The 25,680-nt window shown below is 38.3% G+C and overlaps 1 protein-coding gene across 1 annotated transcript in view; it reads right to left on the bottom strand.

Annotated features, from left to right (window-relative positions):
* Positions 1-25,371, bottom strand: part of LOC144594604 (dynein axonemal heavy chain 17-like) — a 119,060-nt gene extending 93,689 nt beyond the window's left edge. The window contains exons 1-12 of the mRNA XM_078401359.1: positions 25,285-25,371; positions 23,382-23,574; positions 21,623-21,769; positions 21,079-21,187; positions 16,575-16,678; positions 14,137-14,277; positions 12,070-12,213; positions 7,716-7,898; positions 6,046-6,300; positions 4,011-4,180; positions 1,573-1,795; positions 57-173 (exon numbers count right to left, since the gene is read on the bottom strand). Of these exons, the coding sequence (XP_078257485.1) occupies positions 57-173; positions 1,573-1,795; positions 4,011-4,180; positions 6,046-6,300; positions 7,716-7,898; positions 12,070-12,213; positions 14,137-14,277; positions 16,575-16,678; positions 21,079-21,187; positions 21,623-21,769; positions 23,382-23,574; positions 25,285-25,343 (1,845 nt within the window). The 5' untranslated portion in view covers positions 25,344-25,371. The remainder of the gene's footprint in view (positions 1-56; positions 174-1,572; positions 1,796-4,010; positions 4,181-6,045; positions 6,301-7,715; positions 7,899-12,069; positions 12,214-14,136; positions 14,278-16,574; positions 16,679-21,078; positions 21,188-21,622; positions 21,770-23,381; positions 23,575-25,284) is intronic.
* Between the last annotated feature and the right edge of the window lie 309 nt (positions 25,372-25,680).

Raw genomic sequence — 25,680 nt, 5'->3', positions numbered from 1 at the left:
ATCAGCAATAAACCTTTTTGCAGATGGTGACAAAATTTCTTTCAGGCAAGTCTTACCTCAAATCGTAGACATTTCCTTCTAATGACATTAACTTCATTGGCTTGTAAAGGTGATACGGCATGCTTACAAATAACAGAAATCTTCTTTGTATTGTTCCATTGTTCTGGAAGATCCTAAACATAAGATATACATATATATATAAATATATATATATTTCTACTATCATATCAAATATCATTAATGTCTCACAATTTTCTTTGAAAATAACTTACAGGTTTAAATGGAAAGCAGAATTGCAACAAATTAGAGACATAGAATATAACAAAAGAGTCTTTCAGTCATAGTGACGAACAGCATAGAAACAGGATCTTTGCCTCATAAAGTTCATGCCAGCAATTGTACTTATCTATGTTGGTTCCATTTACATACAATTCGTAAGTCTTCTACGCCTTGGTGATAATTTATTTTTTCTTAAATGTTGTGCCACCACCATTGCCTCAGGCAGGCAGCACATGCCAGAATTATGTTGAATTTATTGTGCATTTTGAACTTATATTTCACTCAACCCATGTTTATCATTCATTTTTAAATGGACATGGGCTTTACTAGCAAGGGGAAAATTATTTGCATGTTCATAATTGCCCTCGAAAATCTAACGATGAGCAATCTTCTTGAATTGCTGCAGTCCTTCTGATATAGGTAGTCTAGTATTTTGGGGCATGGGGTTCGAGGACTTAAAACACAGTAATGATGAAGGAAAAGTGAAGTAATTCCAAGTTAGGTTTGTGGGTGTCTTGGAGGGGAGTAGTTGTGGTCCCATGTGCCTTACTCTCTTATGTTTGTTTCTAGCATCCACTAGAGCCTTCATCAGTCAGAGTATTGCCTTCAGTCAGAGTATAGAAGTTCGGAGGTCATGTTACAGTTGTACAAGACATTGGTGAGTGAGGCCACACTTAGAGTATTATGTTCAGTTTTGGTCACCCTGTTATAGGAAAGATGTTGTTAGGCTGGAAAGAGTTCAGGAAAGATTTACGAGGATGTTGCCAGGACTTGAGGGCTTGAGGTCTTGAGGTATAAGGATAGGTTGAGCCAGTTAGAACTTTATTCCTTGGAATACCCCACCTAGGAGGATGAGAAGTAATCTTATACAGGTCTACAAGATTATGATAGGAGTAGGTGGGGTAAACACAGTTTTTTTTACCCAGAGTAGGGGAATCAAGAACCAGAGGGCATGGGTTTAAGGTGGGGGATGGGGGAAGATTTAATAGGAATCTGAGAGCCATTATTTTTACACAAAGGGTGGTAGGTGGGTCTTTACTAGCTTACGGGAAACAATGTCTAATTAGTCCTAATTTCCTTCCTTATTTTTCTGCAACCCCGCTACTCAGTCTGTCTCACACATGCTATCAACTTCTCTGTTGCTTTTGCCATTAATCAATAGCAAGGGGTAATTCACCGTAGCCAGTTAATAATGAAATCGTTAGGAATGACTTTGAATTCATTTATGAACAAATGACAAAAGATATATTTATAATATTTATGATATTTATAAATCAAACGTTTACTTCTTACATGCAACTGTTGGTGAACTTCCTCCGGCATATCCACATTATAGGTCTTTAACAGTTCAATTGTTTGCTTCAAAGGTTCAAACATGTTATCAGTTCTCACTTGTCTCTCTTTTACTTTTTTTAAATATCCCATTACTTGTATAAGGGCCTTCAAATCCCCTTCTTTCACTGGTTTTGACAGTTCACCATTTGTCTCCATGATAAAAGCCTCCAAAGTATTCAAACTTGAAAACCAAATGCACAGATGTTTGAATTAGATTTTTTTTACTAAATTCACTGTTGATACCATAAAATAGCTACTAAATTAAAATTTAAAATTTAAATCAATCTAAGTCAGTTGCAAATAGTAATTACAGTGTCGGTCCTTTTGAATGTCCTTTTGAGTGAATGAGTAAAAAGTTAGAAAGTAAAATGTACATGTTTTAATTATTAAAACATGGAACCAGTGGCCTAATTCATCAAGTGAAAGCAAATAGTAAACAAAATTTCCTGGACTATCCAGGAACAACACGCTATTTGTAAGAGTAAGAATTCATGTGAGGAAGGTCTCTTTACAGGTTTCCTTCTGAGTGCTTGCTTCTAAACCAGAAATCATAATTCCAAAAATGTCTGGTCATTGATGTTACAGTGCAACCATACCATTTAAACAGCAAATCCCACTTTTCACAAGCATTTTATCTTTTATTACGAATCAGTATAAAAATGTTTAACCTTATTTTTCCTTCCAATGGTCTTCCTCATCAAATTTGACAGTCTTTAACAAAATACTCCCTAGAATAAGATACCACACTGCTTATTGACTGCAGTTATTTAAAGATCCTTCAGCTATTCGAAGTGTAAATCTATGTAATGTGTTGCCCACATGAGGTTACTAGTGTAACTACAAAATAATAAGAAAATGTCTAGCGATCACAATTGACTTTGGGGATCAGTGGTAGTTAGTCCCCTTACACCTGATTAAATCAGTTTGTGGTAATCAACAGTTTATACAAAATGTTAAGGGCTTTTGAAAAGCAGCCAGAGGCTTTGGAAGAAAGTTGAAGAGAATACATTTTTATGAAGCCTGATACTTAGTCTTAGAAAGCAAAACAGACCAAAGACTAGTTGATATAATATGTATGTGAGGCAAAAATTAGAAGGAAAGATGTCTGTTCAATTAATGGGTTGCAAAATGTTATTTATTCTGTTCAAGCAACAGAAATTCTGCAAAATCGGAGGAAATTCATATCTAATGCATGAAATTGAAAATGAGTTCATTCATTTTCTGTAAACAGCAAAAAATTGCTCCTGATTTGGCATCAGTCTCACTGAAAAGCTAAAGGAGGTGGTTTGTGTTACATAAAAAAATGATGATTGTAAAATGGTTGCAGTTTGGATGGTTAATTATTCCACATTTCATAGACAGTCTCTTGAAATCTATGATACCACCAGTTCTGTGGGTTCTGAGATGACTGATGACGCCAGTATACTATCAGCAGACTCTTTCACAGGTGGAGCAGGATGTGCCTTTCAGTTGGGATGGATGCAGTTTGTAAAGTAATGCATTGATTCTATTGCATATACTGGGTTTCTCTGTGTTCCCAATGTAGACTTAAGGATCTCAATACCATTTGAAATGCTTCTACTCCATTTTAGTGGCGATGGAAGAGGGATTGCTAAGAGTCAATGGGATGTTGCATTTTTTCCCCCCCAAGGTGGTTTCAAGCACATTCTTGAATCTTTTCTCTTGTCCACCAGAGCTCAAAATAGTGTGAATGTTTCAGAAATCTGAAATAAGGCATGTATTGTATAAGACATGGCGTTTCCAATAGAACCAAATGAGTGTATTTAGGGCTTCAGTGTAGGGATGTTAGCCTGGGAGACAGTCACTTCTTAGAGCATTTACCTTTAGACTTCACTTTAGTCTTCACTTGAGTTTAATGTTTCTAATTTTTTTTTATCCTTTCTTGAATGTTTTACAAATTTAATTTTTATGTTACTTACTTCAATATTCATGGTTTTGAAATCTATCTGAATGGTAAATACATTTAAAAAAACTATTAAAACTCCTTTTCAGCTTTTCCTACAGGTAAAATGAGGACAGAGCTTTACTAGTTATGAAACTTTTCACAATACAGTGGTTTCATGGTTGGTCTCTAGGGCACCACTAGAGTCCCTGAAATAATTACTGAAGTTTTGGATAGTGAAGGTGAGGATAACTGAATTACAGTTAAATTCTGACTTTGAGAGTCCTAAAGGGCCAATTTTTGGTAGAAGAATTAGGCCAACCGGTTATGGCCCATTGACTGTTGTAATGTATCCCCATTTGTTTACAGTGCCTAAAATACCACAAATTATTTAGACTTAAATAAAATAACATTTACTACCACATACATAAATGAATCATGTTATTTACGTTATTGAACTATCCATAAAGTTAAATTTGTTACATGGTATTACCTGTCGGTTACATGGTCAATAAGGTATTGTTTGAATAAAAGACTCCAGCGTTTTATGAGGTTTAGAAGAGCCTGCCTGAAAGGTCTGCAATCAATTTTAAACCAAGGAGCTATTAACTTTACAGTCTCAAATTTTAATACCTCTTCATATAATATTTCGTAGGAGTCAATCTAAAGATAATGAATAACATGTATTCATAAGTATCTTTCTATATATAGTATACATTCCAAAATATAAATTAAATGCATCGATTAAAAGTAAATACTATATTTTAAATCGGTTAGTCAACAAATTGGATAATTTTGAGTTGTAATTTGTACAAATTCATACTTTATCGCTGCTTATCAATCTGAAAATTTCAGATTTATATAAATTATCTGGCACGCTGGAAAAATACATCAATCCTTTCGTACCAGTGACTTTATATTCAGTCATGTTTATGCATCTGCTGCAATGTGTTACGCACAGTAAACCTAACTTGACCACAAGAAAGAAACTATTAAGCTGCTATTTTTTTTTTAAATCACTAATTGCAGGTTTATCAGGAACTGAGTTTGTGTAGAGTTTGTTGTTTTGGCTAAAGAGTGGAGTTGTAAATGTTGCTTTCATGAGTTTTTTAAAAATTGTGAAAAATAGGGAATTTAGTTGTAAATAAATATAACTTTGACCGGGAACAGGAAATTGGTTGCCAACAATCCCAAGTGAGACATCTATTATTTCATGGAAACTTGCTTCAGCAAGGTTGGCACAGTAATCCGATTTCTCTTATTATTTTCCAAATCCAGATACCCAAATAGCAAATGTAGAGTTCCAGGCGAAAGAAACAAATGGCTTGAGTTCTGCGATCAGCTGAGAGCATTGCAAGACATCCAGTAACTTAAAGCAATCATTGATATTTAGATTGCATTTTAATGATGACAAACAAGTGGTTGGAAGCTTTTTATACAAACAAATAAGTCATATTGTTTGGGTTTTTCAAAGCATTCTTTTTCTGGTCAATAATTTTAACAGCCTGTTGCCCTCCAAAGCAGAGAAAACACCCATTGCACACAGAGCACAGGGTCTAAGGCAAACTTGATTTCCAACTCAATACCATATGGTTAATTATTTCAACTCCATTCTGCCTCTTTCCCATTGACACGTTGATATGCATTTCATGGACTTTATCATAATAAAGCTGTCGTCACTGAGCAAATCAGCAGGGCCCTCGGCCCAACTCATCCATGCAAACCAAAATGTCCATCTATGCTAGTCCCATTTGCCCACGGTGACCCATATCCCTCTAAACATTTCCTATGAATGTAAAAGTCTTTAATTGTTGTTATTGTACCTGCCTCAACTACTCCCTCCAACAGCCTGTTTTTCACCCTGTGTGAAAAAGTTTCTCATCAGGTTCCTCTCTTTCCCCTCTCACCTTAAACCTATGGCCTCCAGTTCTCGATTCTCCAACCTCCAAGTCCAAAGATGTCCAGGTTTGTAGGTTAATTGGCTTGGTTTACATGTAAAAATTGTCCCTAGTGTAGGATTGTGTTAATGTGCGAGGATCGCTGGTCGGTGCGGACTCAGTGGGCTGAAGGGCCTGTTTCCGCACAGTATCTCCAACTAAACAAAACTAAACCGTGGGAAAAGGATTGTGTACTCACCCTATCTATGCTCACTTGATTTTATACACCTCTATAATATCACCCTCTCAGTTTCCTAAATTGCAAGGAATAAAGTCCCAGTCTGTCCAACCTCTCCCTATATCTTAGTACTCAAGCCCTAAAAATGAGGGGTGGATGATATAGGAGGCTTAGGAAATATGGAGCAAAGGTCTTTGGCATTTGTAATATTTTATCTTGCCATCTCATCTGGGCATGTGTGAAAATGAGGTCACATTCTGCAGATTATCATTATATTCAATATATGTGAAAACACCAAACAAAAACTTAACATTTCTCTTCAAGCTCTTAGACCCTGGCCCTGATGTAAAACTGTTGCGAACATTGTAGATTCCACACTAATTCCTATTTAGAAAGATGTAACATGAAATTACCTGATCTTTAAACTGTTGAAGAGTAGGTGGAGTTGGAGGAACACCCCCTTCACCGTAAGACTCTATCTCCTCCTGTGTGAGCACACGGCCATATATTAGAAATTCTTCCAGAAATTCATTGCGATCATCCACCCATAAATATGAATAATCATCGAAAGAGTCCTCGTATTCTTCAGCTTGCTTCATAACATTTATCACCTGAGACATTACTTCTTCTCGCATTTCTGACAAGTCTGCCATCTCTTCCAGATCTATCTACGGTCAAAGAAAAATAATATATTTTGCTATTCTAACAGATGAAATATTAACTGCCCTTATACTATATGAATAAACAAAACCAAAGCAAAGTGATACATGTCAGAAATCCTTGTTCAAGGTGAATATATTAGTTTTAACAAAAGAAAATGTGTTCATAATAAATCTCAAGTATTACAATAGCCCTGATTTTACTAGAAACGGAAACAGCTGGGATAAGCGGCAAACAAAAACCTTACGAGAAACCACCATGAGCTCAAGCGACTTTAATTCCAATCAATATACTAATTTCTGGTTGGTCACCTGAGGGCATTTAAGAGCAAGAATGCTATCCTTAAATGAGACTGCAGTTCCTATTATCTGGATTTAGTGGAACTATGATGTGAAAGGCATCTAACTTCTCCAATTCCCATCTTTGGATTCATCCTTTAAGTATGAAATGGCTTCATGAAATCTTGGCTCTCATGTGTTACATGTTCGATACCAAGCCAGGAAGGTAAATTTTAATAAGATGGCTAATCTCACAGGAAATGGAAAAGTCCTTTTTAGCTTTCCCACTTAATCATGAGAATCCTATGAGACCAATATAAAAAATGTGATCACACACATGCACATACAAAGAGATGAAATAAAATGTTTGCGCACCAATTCCCTTTTCACATTCCCATTGACTCTTTTATCCATTCCATTCCTGTGGGAGAGTTTTGAATTCGAGAACATTGGTACAAGATAAGGAACATGTTAGTTAAAGTGGAGGTGCAAAGCATATGGGGGTTTTTTCGCAGAGGTTGATGATTCTCTGGAATTGTCATGACAGATGCTTCTGAAGCCCAGATTATTTGAAGTATTTAATGGGGAGGTACATACATTTTTGGATAACAGAGAATTGAAGGCTACTGGAAGCTCGCACAGAAAAGTTTTAAATCGAGGATAGACACAAAAATCTGGAGTATCTCAGCGGGACAGGCAGCATCTCTGGAGAGAAGGAATGGGTGACATCTCGACTCGAAACGTCACCCATTCCTTCTCTCTAGAGGTGCTGCCAGTCCCGCTGAGTTACTCCAGCTTTTTGTGTCTTATTTTTTTGTGCCATTTCTCTGCCCAACTTTTCAGCAGATTAATATCATTCTGTATCCAAGGACTACACTCTTCACTATCAACAACACAGATTTTCATGTTATTTTTATTATTGGAGTTTAGAAGGATCACAGGTGATTGTCCTTGAAGTAATTGTTTTTGGGCTTAGATAAGCTGGTTCATATTAGGTAGATCACTAAAAAAGTTACGTACTTACATCATTAATATTTTCAGAAATGTAACTTTTTTACATTACATTAACATCAATAAATAAAATCATCTTTCAGTACTCTAAGGTTGAAGATCAAGAACAGGATTTGACTATTTTATGGTCTCACCTGATACTTCTTCCGGAAACTATGTTTTGCCAAACGTGGCACGAGACCTACAAGTTTATAGATATCATTCATCAAAGTTTCCATGAGCAAATAGAATTCACTGCCTATTCCCAATGTTGGACGATAATCAATATCAGATTCAGTGAGCTCGAGACGTACTTCAAATAATGGTGTAATTTGCGCCTAAGGATCAAAAACATCATAAAGTAGTAATTATGTTTCAAAAACTGAGAATCAACGGTTGTTAAGTATATTGGGAGAAATATAGCCACTGGCGCTCATGCAGTGAAAACTTACATTATTTTTATATGCTATTTTATAAGTTCCAAAGGCAACCTGAAAACTTCCTCGAAAATTCTTCACCAACTCATGGAAAGTGGTATATTACCACTTCCTTAATAGATTTCAACATTCTCCTCTCTCTCCTTTTTTGAATAATATTGCAAAGGAATATTCCATTTTTTGGGGACCTTTCTGGAATTTGGGAACTTTGAAAGATCAGACATTTTCAGTCTCTGCATCTTCTTTCAATGCATTCCAAAGGAAAACTGTAGCCACTTTCTCCCCAGTGATCCTTTTTTCCCCATCTCTGTTGTCTCCATTCTCCATTAGTTATGGGACATCTTTTGCATCCTCTGACATGTATACAGATACCAAATAGTTACTGTCATTTCATAGAGTCATAAAGTGATACAGCGTGGAAACAGGCCCTTCGGCCCAACTTGCCCACACCGGCAAACATGTCCCAGCCACATTAGTCCCACCTGCCTGCATTTGGTCCACAACCCTCCAAACCAGTCCTATCCATGTACCTGTCGAACTGTTTCTTAAACATTGGGATAGTCCCAGCCTCAACTACCTCCTCTGTCAGCTGGTTCCATATACCCACCACCCTTTGTGTGGAAAAGTACCCCTCAGATTCCTATTAAATCTTTTCCCCTTCTGTGTCCTCAAGTCCTCGATTCACCTACTCAGGGCAAGAGACTGTGCATCTATCCGATCTATTCCTCTCATGATTTTATGCACCTCTATAAGATCACCCCTCATTCTCCTGCGTAACTCAGACCCTCTAGTCCTGGCAACAAACTCGTAAATCTTCTCTATACCCTTTCCAGCTTGACAACACCTTTCTTATTGCATGATGCCCAGAACTGAACACAATACTAAACGTGGACCCACCAGCGTCTTATACAACTGCAACATGACTTCCCAACTTCTATACACAATACTCTTGACTGATAAAGGCCAATGTGCCAAAAGCCTTTTTGACCATCTTATCTAACTGCGACTCTACCTTCAAGGAACCATACACCTGCACTCCTAGATACCTTTGCTCTACAACACTTCCCAGAGGCTTACCATTCACTATGAAGGTCTTGCCCATATTAGACTTCCCAAAATGCAACACCTCACATTTCTCTGTTTAAATGCCATCAACCATTTCTCAGCCCACCTAGCCAATTGATCAAGATCCTGCTGCAATTTTTCATAACCATCTTCACTATCTGTAAAACCACCCACTTTTGTATGAACAGCAATCTTGCTAATCTTGCCATCTATGTTCTCATCCAAATCATTGATGTACATGACAAACAATAATGGACCCAGCACTGAACCCTGAGGCACACCACTAGTCACAGGCCTCCAGTCCAAGAAGCAACCTTACACCATCACCCTATGCTTCCTTCCATGAAGCCAATTTTCTATCCATTCAGCGATCTTTCCTTGGATTCCATGCGACCTAACCTTTCAGAGCAGCCTACCATGTGGAAACGTTGAAAACCTTACTGAAATCCACGTATACACATCTACAGCTCTGCCTTTATCGACCTTTCTGGTCACGTCTTCAAAAAACTCAATCTGATTTGTAAGACACGACCGCCCACGTACAAAACCATGCTGCCTATCCCTAATCAGCCTTTGTTCATCCAAATGCCTGTAATATACATTAATGACTTAGACGAAGGGATTAAAAGTACCATTAGCAAATTTGCAGATGATACTAAGCTGGGGGGTAGTGTAAATTGTGAGGAAGATGCAATAAGGCTGCAGGGTGACTTGGACAGGTTGTGTGAGTGGGCGGATACATGGCAGATGCAGTTTAATGTAGATAAGTGTGAGGTTATTCACTTTGGAAGTAAGAATAGAAAGGCAGATTATTATCTGAATGGTGTCAAGTTAGGAGGAGGGGGAGTTCAACGAGATCTGGGTGTCCTAGTGCATCAGTCAATGAAAGGAAGCATGCAGGTACAGCAGGCAGTGAAAAAAGCCAATGGAATGTTGGCCTTCGTAACAAGAGGAGTTGAGTATAGGAGCAAAGAGGTCCTTCTACAGTTGTACCGGGCCCTGGTGAGACCGCACCTGGAGTACAGTGTGCAGTTTTGGTCTCCAAATTTGAGGAAGGATATTCTTGCTATGGAGGGCCTGCAGCGTAGGTTCACTAGGTTAATTCCCGGAATGGCGGGACTATCGTATGTTGAAAGGCTGGAGCGATTGGGCTTGTATACACTGGAATTTAGAAGGATGAGGGGGGATCTTATTGAAACATATAAGATAATTAGGGGATTGGACACATTAGAGGCAGGAAACATGTTCCCAATGTTGGGGAGTCCAGAACAAGGGGCCACAGTTTAAGAATAAGGGGTAGGCCATTTAGAACGGAGATGAGGAAGAACTTTTTCAGTCAGAGAGTGGTGAAGGTGTGGAATTCTCTGCCTCAGAAGGCAGTGGAGGCCAGTTCGTTGGATGCTTTCAAGAGAGAGCTGGATAGAGCTCTTAAGGATAGCGGAGTGAGGGGGTATGGGGAGAAGGCAGGAACGGGGTACTGATTGAGAGTGATCAGCCATGATCGCATTGAATGGCGGTGCTGGCTCGAAGGAATGGCCTACTCCTGCACCTATTGTCTATTGTCTATTGTCTATATATCCTTTCCGTCAGAATACCTTCTGGTAGCTTTCCAACTACAAGGAACTTGCTTGTTCCCTGTTATTAATTCTTGTATCTGAGCTTCTGCTGGAAAAATGTTTACTTCCAAAGGTTTAAAATACAATTTTCTCAGATAAAATTGTATTTGTATAGAGGTTTGTAAGTTTGTCTGAAGTTTGTCTGAATCTATGTGCATGTATGCTGAACATGCTCACACCATTGAATATGTATGTAATTCATGCCACCTCTAAAACCTCACTCAAGTCATATTACAATGGCATTTTCCATTTTCTGGGGTCCTTTCTGGAAATTGGGAACTTTGAACTACCATAGATTATTATACTATGCAAAGTCAGAAGGAAAAGGAGTAGGATTAGACCGAAGGTAGACACAAATTGCCAGAATAACTCAGCGGGACAGGCAGCATAGAGAAGGAATGGGTGACGTTTCAGGTCGAGACCCTTCTTCAGACTGATGGGTCTGAATACCCATTCCTTCTCTCCAGAGATGCTGCCTGAACCGCTGAGTTAATCCAGCATTTGTGTCTACCTTCAATTTAAACTAACATCTGCAGTTCTTTCCTACACAGTAGAATTAGGTCATTCGGCCCATCAAGCCTACTACGCCACTCGATTATGGCTGATCTATCTCTCCCTCCTAACCCCATTCTCATGCCTTCTCCCCGTAATCTCTGACACCTGTACTAATCAAGAAAATGCAATCCATATATTTAAACACTGCTGCTGACAACCTTCTACCGCTGCACTGCAGAGAGCATCCTAACGCATGGCATCTCTGTGTGGTATCTCAGCTGCACGGAGGCAGAGAGGAGAGCTTTTCAGAGGGTAGTCTACAGAGCTCAGAGGATTATTAGGACACAGCTACCAGCCTTGGAGGGCATCTACAATACACGATGTCTCAGGAAAGCCACCAGCATTCATAAAGACTCCTCACACCCTTGCAATAGTTTGTTCGAACTTCTACCATCTGGCAGACGCTACAAGGCCTTCTACGCCCGCACCTCCAGACTTAGGAACAGCTTCATCCCAGGGCCATAGCTACTCTGAACCAGTCCTGCTGACCCGGCACAGACCTATTTGCACTTTATACTGTTTTAACTGTTTCTAATTTTGTTTCTCTGGGTTGTCTAAATTTCTGTTGATTAGCTAATTAATTTATTGCATCGAATGGAAGTCGCATTACCAATCTCGTTGTACTCCTGTACAGTGACAATAAAGATATATTGTATTGTATTGTATTATATTGCACTGGGTATCACAGTTAAGGTATGTCATCTCTAAGTGCTACTGATGTTGATCAAGAAGGGGAAAACATTTTAAATGTTATTCAAGATTTTTCTGTTCTTGAATTTTCTGTATTGTGTATACAACTATTTTCATTCATATATATAAGCTTGAGTACTACGAACCTCAGTTTCCATGTTGCTGAGAAGAAATCGGAGGGACTTCAAGACCACTGCATGGAAGCCTTCTACAACCATCTTATCTACATAATTCACATATTTCTCCCAGCTTGAAGATTTTTCATCCACATTAAAAAGAATTCTGTTTTCCTGCAAAGGGGGAAAATAAAGCAAAATGTTGTAGTATATATAATTACTCAATGTTGATTTTTCTGAGGAACCATTATCTGGATTGTGGAAAATGAAGGCATAGGGTGTTTTTCTATGGTTCTCTGAATGCCTGAATTTAGTGACTAAAATATCAAATATTGCATTTGAAAGTATGGAAATGTGCTATCCATGTGAAGTCTGCACATTTTCCCTATGACTTCCTGGGTTTCCTTTGAATAACTTCATGGGTTTGCTCCCACATCTCAAAAATGTGCCAGTACATTGGCCACTGTAAACTGCCTCTTGTTTGTCGGTGAGCGGTGAAATCTGGGGGGAAGTTGATTGGAATTTGTGGAGAATAAGAAAATGGAATCAGTGTAAATGAGTGTCTAATGACAAATTCAGTTAACTGTTAGGCCTATTTCTATGCTGTATGATTCGTTGACTCTTTATACAATTCTATGATACCAGCTTCTCTAAAATCCCAACTTTTCTTTAGAGCTTGTTGATCACGAGAAGAACATGACATTTTTAATTCTTCCACCTTGCCATAAGTCTTTAGTCATTGTACCACAAAGTTTCTGACAACTAAGTAACAATACAATAAAAACTACAATACATTCAGGTCAGAAGTGAAGAGTCTCATCAGACTTCTCAAGATGAGATTCAGTTTCGTCCAGCAGTTTAGAGGAACACTGTTTTAGACTTCAAACAGGTGCAATAGCTTTAAACTACTTTCTGCATTTTGCCCAATCCAACTAATAAGGAGGCTCAGCCCAATCCTGAAAACCTACAACAAAAAGGGTGCAAACCGAAAGGTCATCCATTCCTTCTTTCCAGAGATGCTGCCAGTCCTGATGAGTTACTCCAGCATTTTGTGTCTATCTTCAACAAAAATAAATTCTTCCACCAGATAATGGTTGGCAAAAGCAAAAGAAGGATAAGAAAGAGGATTTCAGAGGAAGTTATGCACTTGCAAAATGCTGCACCATAACATCTCTTCCCAAGTTAGAATGTGGGTTAACAAGTTTTTGGAAGGTGCACTGAGAAAGATTGGCCAGGATTGTGTTGGAATAGACAAGTCTAGAGGACACAAAGGCATGGATGACCTGATAGCAAATTGGAGTGCTACAATGCTGCTTTGTGGAAAAAAGTCCATCTTAATGATGACTGTCCGTGTGCAAAGCACATTTTGAGTTGAGTGATGAGTGTACAGTTATGAATACTTTAAATCAATTTCCGAAAGTTTATAGTCAGTGACTAGACAACAGATTTTGCAAGAGAAATTAAATACCTTCACTCTTCCTATTATTTAATTGGAGGATATTGCTGCTCCTCTAGTACTGAATATCAGACAAATAGTCTGACAATTTAGGGTGAAGGTAATGTTGTAGACACTGGTGATGTAGAGATAGGTAGTATTGGCATAATTGTGTTAATGTTCCTGGTGCTTTCAGACAATATTACTCTGAACCACCACATTGAGAAGGCGAGCAGATATTGCTGACCAAAGGTAATAGCAAATAACTGCACAGATATCATACCATTAGCAGCATGCCTATTTCTATCTCTGCAACCCTGCACAATTCTGTTCTTGCTTCAGCTAATTCCTTATCCGTGTGGTTTTACTTCTAGATTTGACAATTCTAATACATCTGGGCCAGTTGAAGTCCTGAGTTTTCTGGAACTAACACAGTAATTGTTAGTGTACAAAGACGTACAGGTATGTAGGTTAATTGGCTGGGTAAATGTAAAAATTGTCCCTCGTGGGTGTAGGATAGTGTTAATGTACGGGGATCGCTGGGCGGCACGGACTTGGAGGGCCGAAAAGGCCTGTTTCCGGCTGTATATATATGATATGATATGATAATTGGTAGCAATTTACAATGAGAACATTTAAACAATGAACACTTTTTATTTTACCTCTAATAATCCATGAAGCTTTTCTCCATCTTCACGAACAATACCATATCTTTTGTTTAACATTTGTGGTCGGGCATCAAGATCCAAGTATGAATCTTTTTTATTGCCTCCTCTTTCAAACAAGGGGTTTGCTGACCATTCCTATATGTCATAAAAATAATTATTCGAATTGAACCAATATGATGTAGCTGCCATTCCAAGAATTCCAAACATTTATATGGTTAGCACTAATTGAATTGTCTTTCTGCTGACTGATTAGCAAGCAACAAAAGATTTTCACTATATCTCAGTATATATGCCAATAAACTAACTGAACTGAATTGGTCAATTAATTAAAACAATCAAACTTTAATGCCAAATACACAATGCAGAAAATTGGGAAATGTATGAATTTGTCAACTCTAAAAAGTGAGGTCTTAAAGGGAAACCAGAGATACAAGGTTGGTCCAATAAAGTGGCTCCGAAATAAAAGAGCAGTCCAAAACTTACTGAATGGAGTGAGTATGAGGTTCCAAATGCCCTGTTTCTGTTTAATAATAATAATACATTTATTTTACCAAAATACATTTTCTACCAAAGATGCTAGAGGAGCAAGATAGACCACTCGACCCTAAAAACTGTAGTATGTCACGGCGCCATTTTAGTAGGCAGAAACTTGCAGAAACATTTTAAAAGAAAAATAACAAAAATCTGTGAATTGATAGATGAGATATATTCTGCATTTTAATGGTATTGTCACACATACTGTTCCCCACAACACTGATTACACTGCAAGAGACATAGCGAACGGCGGGTTTTGCCTACTAAAATGGCGGGCGTTACGCTCCTTTGCGTACTACACTTCAGCATAGGTGATTTCAATGGAGTAGGCAATCTTGTTCCTCTAGTATCTTTAGTTTCTACTGCGCCCTGCACATCTCCTTTCCCCATCTAACCTTAAAGCTATGGCCTCTATTCTTTGGCATTTTCATCCTTGGGACAAGGTTCTGACTGTCTACATGTCTCATAATTGTATATACTTCTGTCAGGTCTTCCTTCTACCTCTCATCTTCCAGATAAAACAATCCAAGTTTATCTCACATTTCCTTATAGCTAATACCCACTTCTAATCCAGGCAGAATTCTAGTAAACATCTTCTGCATCCTCTCCCTTCCTGTAATAGGCTGACCAGAACCGCACGCAATGATGTGACCTAAATATATATAAGGCAACGTGTTTTACTGACTCTAATACTCAATACCCCGACCAATGAAGATAAGCAAATGTAAAATGTTGCACTTTGGGAGGTCGAATATAAGGGAAAAGTGTACAGTTAATGGTAGTTAATTGCTCTATGAAAGTGGCAACATTGGTAGAGTGGTAAAACCTTCTTTACCACCCTATTAACCACTTTCAGGGAGCTATGGACTTGAACGGCATGATCCTTTTGTACATCAATGCTGTTAAGTGTCTTGCCATTTGCTATATACTTTCCCCTTAATTTGCTCTGATTAAAATCCATTTGTCATTTTCCACCTGTATCTGCAATTGATCTATATCATGTGGCACCCTTTGATGGCCATTTTGGTGGTGTCAGTAAACCTACTAATCAACCTATCCACATTTAGGTTCCAGCACAGATCTCTACAGAACACCACTGATCACAGACCTCTAGCCTGAATAACACCCTTCCACCACACCTTCAGTATTCTATGAGTAAACCAGCTATGAATCCAAACTACCAGGTTACTGTGGATTAATGTATCTTCTGGATCAACCTACCATCAGGGACTTTATCAAAATGCTTTACTAAAATTCATGTTGACAACTCCACTGCCCTATCCTCGTTGATCACCTTTATCACTCCCTCAAAAATCTCAAACGTTCATAAGACATGACCGGCCGTGGATAAAGCAAATACATATTTTAACACATTATTGAATATTCTTGAAACCAGTGCAGATATAGAGTATTCTGTCTCTCATCATCAATATCCACAAAGAAGAGCATCGATGGCCAGAATCATTAAAAATGTAGCTCAATTTACCACAATGAGTATTTGAAATCTTAAACATCCACATCTACATTTTAACCCCGTTTTTTATATTTCTCTTTTATTTTATTTTTAATATTGGATGTATATTTCATAGTCATAAAGTATACATTTAAAATATTTAATATCTTTTGGTGAAAACTCCATAACACATTTTAATTTACTGGAAAATATTCTCTCTTGAAGCAGAGCGGGTTAAGAATGACAACTAGGCCTCATGTGACTTATTCAGAGGTCCTCTCCTAAAACTTACACAAATTATGCCAATAATTTTCAATTTTGATTTGCTGACTTGATTTTGCCAAGTATTAAAAACATATAGAAAAACACTCTCTCAAACTGGACCAAACATAAACACAAATTCAAGATCTTATTTTCAAAAATCATACTCTTTGCAGATACTCACCAACATCATGAGGCGCATCATTTCTACATTGTCTTTGCATTTCTGCATTCTGCGCTCAAGATCATATAATATATTTCTCATCTCTTGAATATATTCCCAAACACCTAACAAGAAACAGGTGCACGAAGAAATAATTTTCATTACATGGTTAGAAATATTGATTATAAGATTTTTTGGCATGGCAGAACACCCAACACAAATTGGATCCCAACTTTAAGAATTGCAATTGTGAGTCAAAATATAATTTGCCAAAGCATTTAAAGTGGTGATTCAGGTGGACAGGGAAATGGCATAGGATTTGCATGCGTGCCCTCATTGGGAAGGGTATTGAGTACAAACATTGGGACATTATGATGCAGTTGTAAAAGTCGTTGGCAAGACCACACATGGGGTACTCTGCACAGTTCTGGTCACCAACTATAGGAAGAATATCATTAAGTTGGAAAAGGTGCAAAAGAGATTCACCAGGATGTTAACTAGACTTATGAACTTGGGTTGTAGGGAGAGGTTGGATAGACCGAGACTTCTTTTTTTGTAGGAGCTAAGGGATGACATTATTGAGCTTTACATGAAATACATGGATAAAGGGAATGCTTTCAATTGCACTAAGAATAGTTGCCAGATGAGATAATGGAGGAAGAAACTGTAATGTTATTTGGGAGACACCAGGACAAGTTGTTTTATTTTTCCTCACTAATGCCTTGGACTCCATCAATTGAGAGCGACTGGTGAACATACTCCTCAAATTTAACAGTCCAAAGAAATTCATCTCCATCTTACAGTTGCTCAATGACAAGATTTACACCTAATACCAACAAATGCATCTACAACAGAACCAATCTCAGTGAAGACTACGATCAAAGAAGACACATCCTTGACACAAAACTACCTCAATCTTTCTCACCCAATGTTGATATTCACCAGGAAACTTCCAGTGGAATTAGAATTAATTTTCAGAACTAATGGGATATTGTTTAACCTACAGTGACAACACTCAATAATCAGCACCAACCAAAATCTGAGAAGTCTACCTGCAGAACCTGGACAATGTTTGCGGCTGCCCAGTTTCAGGGGCTGAACTCCAAGTCATTGTCAATTCTTTCACTACAGGAATTTGCCATACAAGAGGATGGGTCCCATTTCCTGTACCACACTGCATCCAATAATAAAGATTGTTAGAACAGCAGTCATCCCCACCTTTTCCTATTTCAAAGCACTGGTAAAATACCTTCAACTCTGTCTCTGCAAACAAATTTGGAAGGTTAAGCGAACCAAGGTCAGCATCCTTCCCATGCTAACTTCCCCAGCATTACCATTTTTATAATAATAATAATAATAATGCATTACATTTATATAGCACTTTTCAAACACTCAAAGACGCTTTACAGGGATTACTAGAACATAGAGAAGAAAATAAATAGATAAATAAGTAAAGCAAAGAGTGGGGATAAATGGGTCCCTTTCGGAATGGCAGGCAGTGACCAGTGGGGTACCGCAAGGTTCGGTGCTGGGACCCCAGCTATTTACGATATACATTAATGACTTAGACGAAGGGATTAAAAGTACCATTAGCAAATTTGCAGATGATACTAAGTTGGGGGGTAGTGTGAATTGTGAGGAATATGCAATAAGGCTGCAGGGTGACTTGGACAGGTTGTGTGAGTGGGCGGATACATGGCAGATGCAGTTTAATGTAGATAAGTGTGAGGTTATTCACTTTGGAAGTAAGAATAGAAAGGCAGATTATTATCTGAATGGTGTCAAGTTAGGAGGAGGGGGAGTTCAACGAGATCTGGGTGTCCTAGTGCATCAGTCAATGAAAGGAAGCATGCAGGTACAGCAGGCAGTGAAGAAAGCCAATGGAATGTTGGCCTTCGTAACAAGAGGAGTTGAGTATAGGAGCAAAGAGGTCCTTCTACAGTTGTACCGGGCCCTGGTGAGACCGCACCTGGAGTACTGTGTGCAGTTTTGGTCTCCAAATTTGAGGAAGGATATTCTTGCTATGGAGGGCGTGCAGCGTAGGTTCACTAGGTTAATTCCCGGAATGGCGGGACTGTCGTATGTTGAAAGGCTGGAGCGATTGGGCTTGTATACACTGGAATTTAGAAGGATGAGGGGGGATCTTATTGAAACATATAAGATAATTAGGGGATTGGACACATTAGAGGCAGATAACATGTTCCCAATGTTGGGGGAGTCCAGAACAAGGGGCCACAGTTTAAGAATAAGGGGTAGGCCATTTAGAACGGAGATGAGGAAGAACTTTTTCAGTCAGAGGGTGGTGAAGGTGTGGAATTCTCTGCCTCAGAAGGCAGTGGAGGCCAGTTCGTTGGATGCTTTCAAGAGAGAGCTGGATAGAGCTCTTAAGGATAGTGGAGTGAGGGGGTATGGGGAGAAGGCAGGAACGGGGTACTGATTGAGAGTATTGAATGGCGGTGCTGGCTCGAAGGGCTGAATGGCCTACTCCTGCACCTATTGTCTATTGTTTATTGTCTATTGTGACGGTCAGTGGTTGAAGGCAGTGCTGAACAGGTGAGACTTCAGTGATGTTTTGAATGTGGTGAGTGAGGAGGAATCTCTGACAGTTTGGGGTAGTGAGTTCCAGAAGGTGGGAGCAGCGATGGAGAAAGCCCTGTCCCCCCAGGATCTGAGTTTGGTCCGGATGGGGGGGGACAGGAGGTTGGCAGCAGCAGAGCGGAGGGTGCAGGTGGGAGTGTGTCTGTGGAGGAGGTCAGTCAGGTAGGATGGGGCCAGGTTATGGAGGGCTTTGTAGGTCATGAGGAGGATTTTGTACTGGATTCTCTGGGGGATGGGGAGCCAGTGGAGCTTGTAAAGGACGGGGGTGATATGGTCACGGATCGGGGAGTGGGTGAGTAGACGGGCAGCGGAGTTTTGATTGTATTGAAGTTTACTGATGATTTTTGAGGGTGAGCCATAGAGGAGGCTGTTGCAGTAGTCCAGACGGGAGGTGATGAAGGCGTGGATGAGGGTTTCTGCAGCTGTGGAGGAGAGGGATGGACGGAGACGGGCGATGTTTTTGAGGTGGAAGAAGGCTGTCTTGGTGATGTGTTTGATGTGTTTGTCGAAGGAGAGGGTTTGATCAAAGATGATTCCAAGATTCCGGATGTGAGGGGAGGTGGATACTGGGAGACCATCAATATTGAGGATGAAGTTTTGGGTGGATTTGGTGAGCGTTTTTGGACCAATTATGATGATTTCGGATTTGTTGCAGTTGAGTTTGAGGAAATTTGATTGAAGCCAAGATTTTATTTCAGTGATGCAGTTTGTCAGTGTAGAGTGTGTGGTGGTGGAGATTGACTTGGTGGAGATGAGGAGCTGGATATCATCGGCGAAGCAGTGGAAGTTGAGACCATGACAGCAGATTAATTGACCAAGGGGGAACAGGTAGAGGATGAAGAGGAGGGGGCCAAGGACTGAGCCTTGGGGGACACCTTGGGGGAGGGGAGCGGTGGGGAATTTACAGCTGTTAATGGAGATGAACTGGTGCCTGTCGGAGAGGTAAGATTTGATCCAGGATAGGGCTGTGCCGGTGATGTTAAATGAGGTTTCAAGTCGGGTGAGGAGAATGGAGTGATTTATGGTGTCAAAGGTTTTAAGATCCTGCTTCCTCTCAGTCTGCTATAATATGCAGGCCATACCATCAATATTGCCTTATATCAGGCACTTAATTTCAAACTCTATCGCGGCAGATTATTAGGTGGACAGAGAAAAAGATTCAAAAGATGGGTTCAGATACATCAAATTTCAACAGCTTTCACTGCTGAATGTCTCTCAAATACACATTACTTGTTGTGATGCTGAATGCACTTTAAATTTGTTACATATCAGAGATCCATATAACAATATTCAATTGAAATACAGAATACATAGAGACTCAAGGAACTGCAGATACTGGTTTACAAAAAAAGACCAAGTGTTGGGGTAATTCAGCAGGTCAGGAAGCATTTCTGGAGAACATGAATAGGTGACGTTTCGAATCGGGGACCTTTTTTAGAATTACTGTCGTGGGGGTGGGTGGAAGAAAGTTGGGTGAAGAGAGTCCCAACACAAAAAGTCACTTATCAATGTTCTCCAGAAATGGTCAGGCAGCATCTCGGGAGAGAAGGAATGGGTGACGTTTCGGGTCGAGACCCTTCTTCAGAAGAAGGGTCTGAAGAAGGGTCTCGACCCGAAACGTCACCCATTCCTTCTCTCCCGAGATGCTGCCTGACCTGCTGAGTCACTCCAGCATTTTGTGAATAAATCGATTTGTACCAGCATCTGCAGTTATTTTCTTATTTTCCAGAAATGGTGCCTGACTCGATGAATTAATCCAGCACTTTGTGTCTTATTTAAACAATACATCAGCTATGTGACTAGTTTGGTATTAAAATTAGTATTAACTAATATAATTTTCATTTGGAACAGTATTTAATATTGCTTCTGGTTGCAATAATAATGAGATGTAAAGACATACATCTTACAATGTTAGTAGAAAACATACCTGGATCATTCCAATGCAATTGCATTTCAGCTTTAACCAATTTAAAATCTATATCAGACAATTCATTTGTTATCAATGGACGTTCAACATCAAGGATTGTAAGTTTTATCTGAAAGACGAGGATATTATAAATACAGAATTGTTAATGCAAGATTTTCTCAGTTATCAAGACTATAAATACAATCCCACTTTGGTTGTTTTCATAAACTGTGCTAAATTCAAAATGGATAACTCACTATTTAAACTGCAATCAATTATAATTTTTGGACTATCTTCAAATATACACATCATTGACTTTACAAAATAACCTTGAAGCAATATAAACCAATTGCCAATTCTTTTCAACAGTGCAAGAATATTTCATTTACATGATCTGAATATTAGCATTTCAATGTAAATCCCCAAATATTACTTAAAATTATCAAATAAATAACATTAAGTTGGGCAAGATTTCAGTCATATGAGAGAACTAGTCAAATTAGAGATCTGAATTACTTTGAATTTTTTGAAAAACATTTACATAAAAGTAATATCTGAAATGCACCTTGTTGTACCACCCAACTATAAGGTCCAAATTGTCAACAAAATTTCTGAAAGTTTTAATCATTGAGAAGACATCAGTTCCACTTTCTGGTATGTCTTCCCTCTCCTGTATGTTCAGATAATAGACTTCTCGCAGAACTGCAACCAACTATACAAAATAAACAAAATTATGTTTTTAAAAATCCAAAAGGCATTACTGTGACATTTTATCAATAAAAATATGAACTTACAAAATTCACTTACAAAATTCTTAAGGGGTTGGACAGGCTAGATGCAGGAAGATTGTTTCCGATGTTGGGGAAATCCAGAACAAGGGGTCACAGTTTAAGGATAAGGGGGAAGTCTTTTAAGACCGAGATGAGAACGTTTTTTTTCACACAGAGAGTGGTGAATCTGTGGAATTCTCTGCCACAGAAGGTAGTTGAGGCCAGTTCATTGGCTATATTTAAGAGGGAGTTAGATGTGGCCCTTGTGGCTACAGGGATCAGGGGGTATAGAGAGTAGGCAGGTACGGGATACTGAGTTGGATGATCAGCCATGATCATATTGAATGGCGGTGCAGGCTCGAAGGGCCAAATGGCCTACTCCTGCACCTATTTTCTATGTTTCTATGTTTCTAATCAATAATTAATTATCCTTTTATTAAAACATTATTACTTTTCTTGTAGATTACAGTCTCGTGGCATTATTTAGGCTTCTACCCTAAACAGGAAGAATGGAGGGAAAACAGAAATTTGAATTTAAACTGACTTGTTGATTTCTGAGTAAATGTGCAGGCCAGCAAGCATAGGGGTGCTGGGTGAATGAGGTTTAATGTAAGTTAGGACATAAGTTGCTGAGTTCTAAGACATCAAATTGACAGAAGGATGAACAACTGACAGCAGTCAGAAGGGCATTGTTATAGTTAAAGTTAGGGATAGAGATAGAGAAGGCTTTGATGAGGGATTATAGCATGAAATAGTCAGCAACGTTGGAAGGTGTAGGGCGGATATGGTCTGAGGAGATGGTAGTCTGATGATTCATTGATTTTAATGATGGCACAGATACAAAATCCATAGCTCTCCTCGGGGGCAAATGTGATAGCAAGGTTTGGTTCAGTTTTACAACTTGGTGACAAGTGTGTATATTCAATTCTTCAAAATCTAACTGGATAGTTGTTCATTGGAAATTCTCCCCTTTGTCTTCCAACCTAATTCAGATAAAGGTCACAATATTCCATTTAGCTTTATGATTGCTGATTATCCATGTCCTCGATATCGTATTGAATGCAAAGCATTTAGTGTTATTGTCAAAAAATTGTGACGTTTACCTCCGGTTCAGATAGACAAAAAAACATGCAACAGTTTATATAAAATGCAAAATTCCAATGTGTAAATTGGCCTAGTGCAATTTAAAAACTTATTTCAGACAGTCAAAGGACACTTGCAGAAATCAATGACAACATGTTCAAATACATGAGATACTGGAAATAGTATTTAAACTGGTCATGGCATGATCAGCACTTCCAACGTTTTATTTCAATGTCCACCATACACAACATTTCATTTTTATAATAAAAATATGAAAGATATTACCAAACCTGTCAAAGTGGTTGATGTGTTTTTTAAAAGGGCAACTTTAGCATTATGAAACAATTCATTGACTCAAAAAAAGTTATTTCTTGAGATCCATATTCGTCACTTTACCACAAAATACCTTTACATTAGTTTTAATCCTTTTACACAATTGTAGAAAATTGTTACTCAAGGCTGATTTCTCACCTTTCTGCTAAAGCTCACGCTAATAAGGCCCGTTGCACTACGAAGAATAAGGGGTTGATTCAAGTTAAATTGGCAATCTTCGTCTACTTTTATAATCCACAAATCGTAAACTTTCCCACTAAAATTATCAAGTAAGGATTTCATCTCTGCATATTTATTTAAAAGCAGTTTCGCCTCATCATCTGACCTATAACTGTTTCAAAGGAAATGAAATTTAATGCCAAGTATGAACTCAAATGTCTGAGGTTACGACATTAAAGAAGTTTAGCATTGATAAATGCTGCAAATATTTTCTATTATAGGATATGGCAAAAACACACAATGGGGCAAGAGAGATACTTTAAAAGAACACAAAATGTTGAATAACACAGCATAGAAAGAGGCTCGATTTGGCCTGTGACAGCTCTATGGTGAATCTATTTAATTATTTAATTATTCCCATTCCCCTCTATATTTCCTGGAACATGATATTTGATTTTACCTTTGAGTAAATCCAATGTTGTTCTGAAAGTTACTACCAAATCTAAATCTACTACCCTTTCAGGCAACACATTTCAAATCACAACTACTTGCTATATTAAAATGTATTTCTACATGTCTCCTCTGGATCTTTGTGCCATCATCCTCAATCTAACCGCTCTGGTTAACAAACCTTCTGCCACTGGAAATACCTTTTCATTGCTCAAAATTGAAGCTTTGAATACCTCTATAAAATTCCTTCTTAACCATTTCTCTAAACTACAATCCAGCTTTACCATTCTTCTCAATTAACTGCCATACTTTATTCCTGATATTTGCAACAACCTGCCCGAGGAGGTAGTGGAGACAGATATTATTATACCATTTAAAATACATTTGGACAGGTACTTAGATAGGAAATGAGCAGAGGGATCAAGCAAACAGGATTACATAAATAAGCATCACAATCGACATGGACAAGGTTGGCCAAAAAGACCCATTTCAGAGCTATATGATTCTGCAACTAGAGTACTTTATTGGTAAATATAGATGTGTCACTGATTAAAGTATCAATCGGTATTGGCAGGTATATATCTGCCTCTGTGTGTTTCGTCTGAACAACTTACAGATTTGCTTTTTGAATGCCATATATGGTTGACACCCATGTTACGGAACTGCACCCTAACGGGATTCACAAATCACTAACCAAAAATTTGAAATACAGGATAATATTCACTCTCATGGAATTTATTAGAAAAAGTAAATAAATAAACACAATTGATTTTTTCAATATGCATCTCTCCTCGCATGATCAGACAACAGTTTCTCGTTATGGAAAATCATGATGTGGACTTTTTTTTAAAACATAACCCTTAAGCCATCCCATTAAAAGACGTCACCTGTATCTTGAGGACTGTAGAACTTTAACAAAGTGGTATGAATGAGTAAGTTGCAGATCTTGTATTATGTTCCTTTCATTTTACACAATCAATATGATTTCATAAAATGTTCAGGAATTTTCTGAACATGGGAATTCAGGATATAATGGAGCTGTTATATAATGGGGCTTGTTAAGGCCTTCACAACCCATGTATCTCTTGTAACCCATGTAACCACAAGCACATGTAATCCTTTATTATTCAGAAAATACTGTCTTCAAATTCAGTCTGGACTCAGTGAGTGAACCACAATAAAGAAAGCATAACAAGATAAGTTATCTCAAGGTGAAATGTAGTAATTTTTCAGCGTAAACAGAGTGCATTTTTTTTTAAACACATATTATACTAAAGGTGGTCAACCTCTTTTTTTTTTAGAAAATTCATTCATTTGACACTATTCAGAAGAAGGAAAAATATTATACAGCCCCTGTTACCTTATTTCTCTATACAGTTCAAGTGAAATATTCACTTTTATCATCACTTAGCATTGTAATTTATAGACTTACGAAGGTTCAAAGGATCTAAAATTCTTCATTGTCACTTCCATTCTCTCATTAACTTCCATTGCCCATTTCAGCTCACCAGCTACGAGTGGCATATTTTTGTTAATGTTAGGAAAACCACCCCTTTCTTCAGTTTCACGCAAGTGTGCATCAAATATTAACTTGATATCGTCTAAATCTCTGAGGCCCATGTCAACCAGAATTGCGAATTTCTCCACCATTTCTTCTTTAATCAGTGGACGCTTGATGAAAAATCCAAACATGTTTAACATCTGAAACAAGAGAAGAATAAGTCACCACTCGGGTTGTTAATATAACATCATGTGTAATTAACACACTTTAAAAAAAATCTTAATCTCGCATTATGGTTTTTAAAAATAGTCTTAAAAATATGAAAGA

The sequence above is a fragment of the Rhinoraja longicauda genome, chromosome 6 (genome assembly GCF_053455715.1).
Source record: "Rhinoraja longicauda isolate Sanriku21f chromosome 6, sRhiLon1.1, whole genome shotgun sequence".
Lineage (NCBI taxonomy): Eukaryota > Metazoa > Chordata > Chondrichthyes > Rajiformes > Arhynchobatidae > Rhinoraja > Rhinoraja longicauda.
Note: the sequence above shows the minus strand (reverse complement) of the source record. Positions and strands in the feature narration are given on the sequence as shown.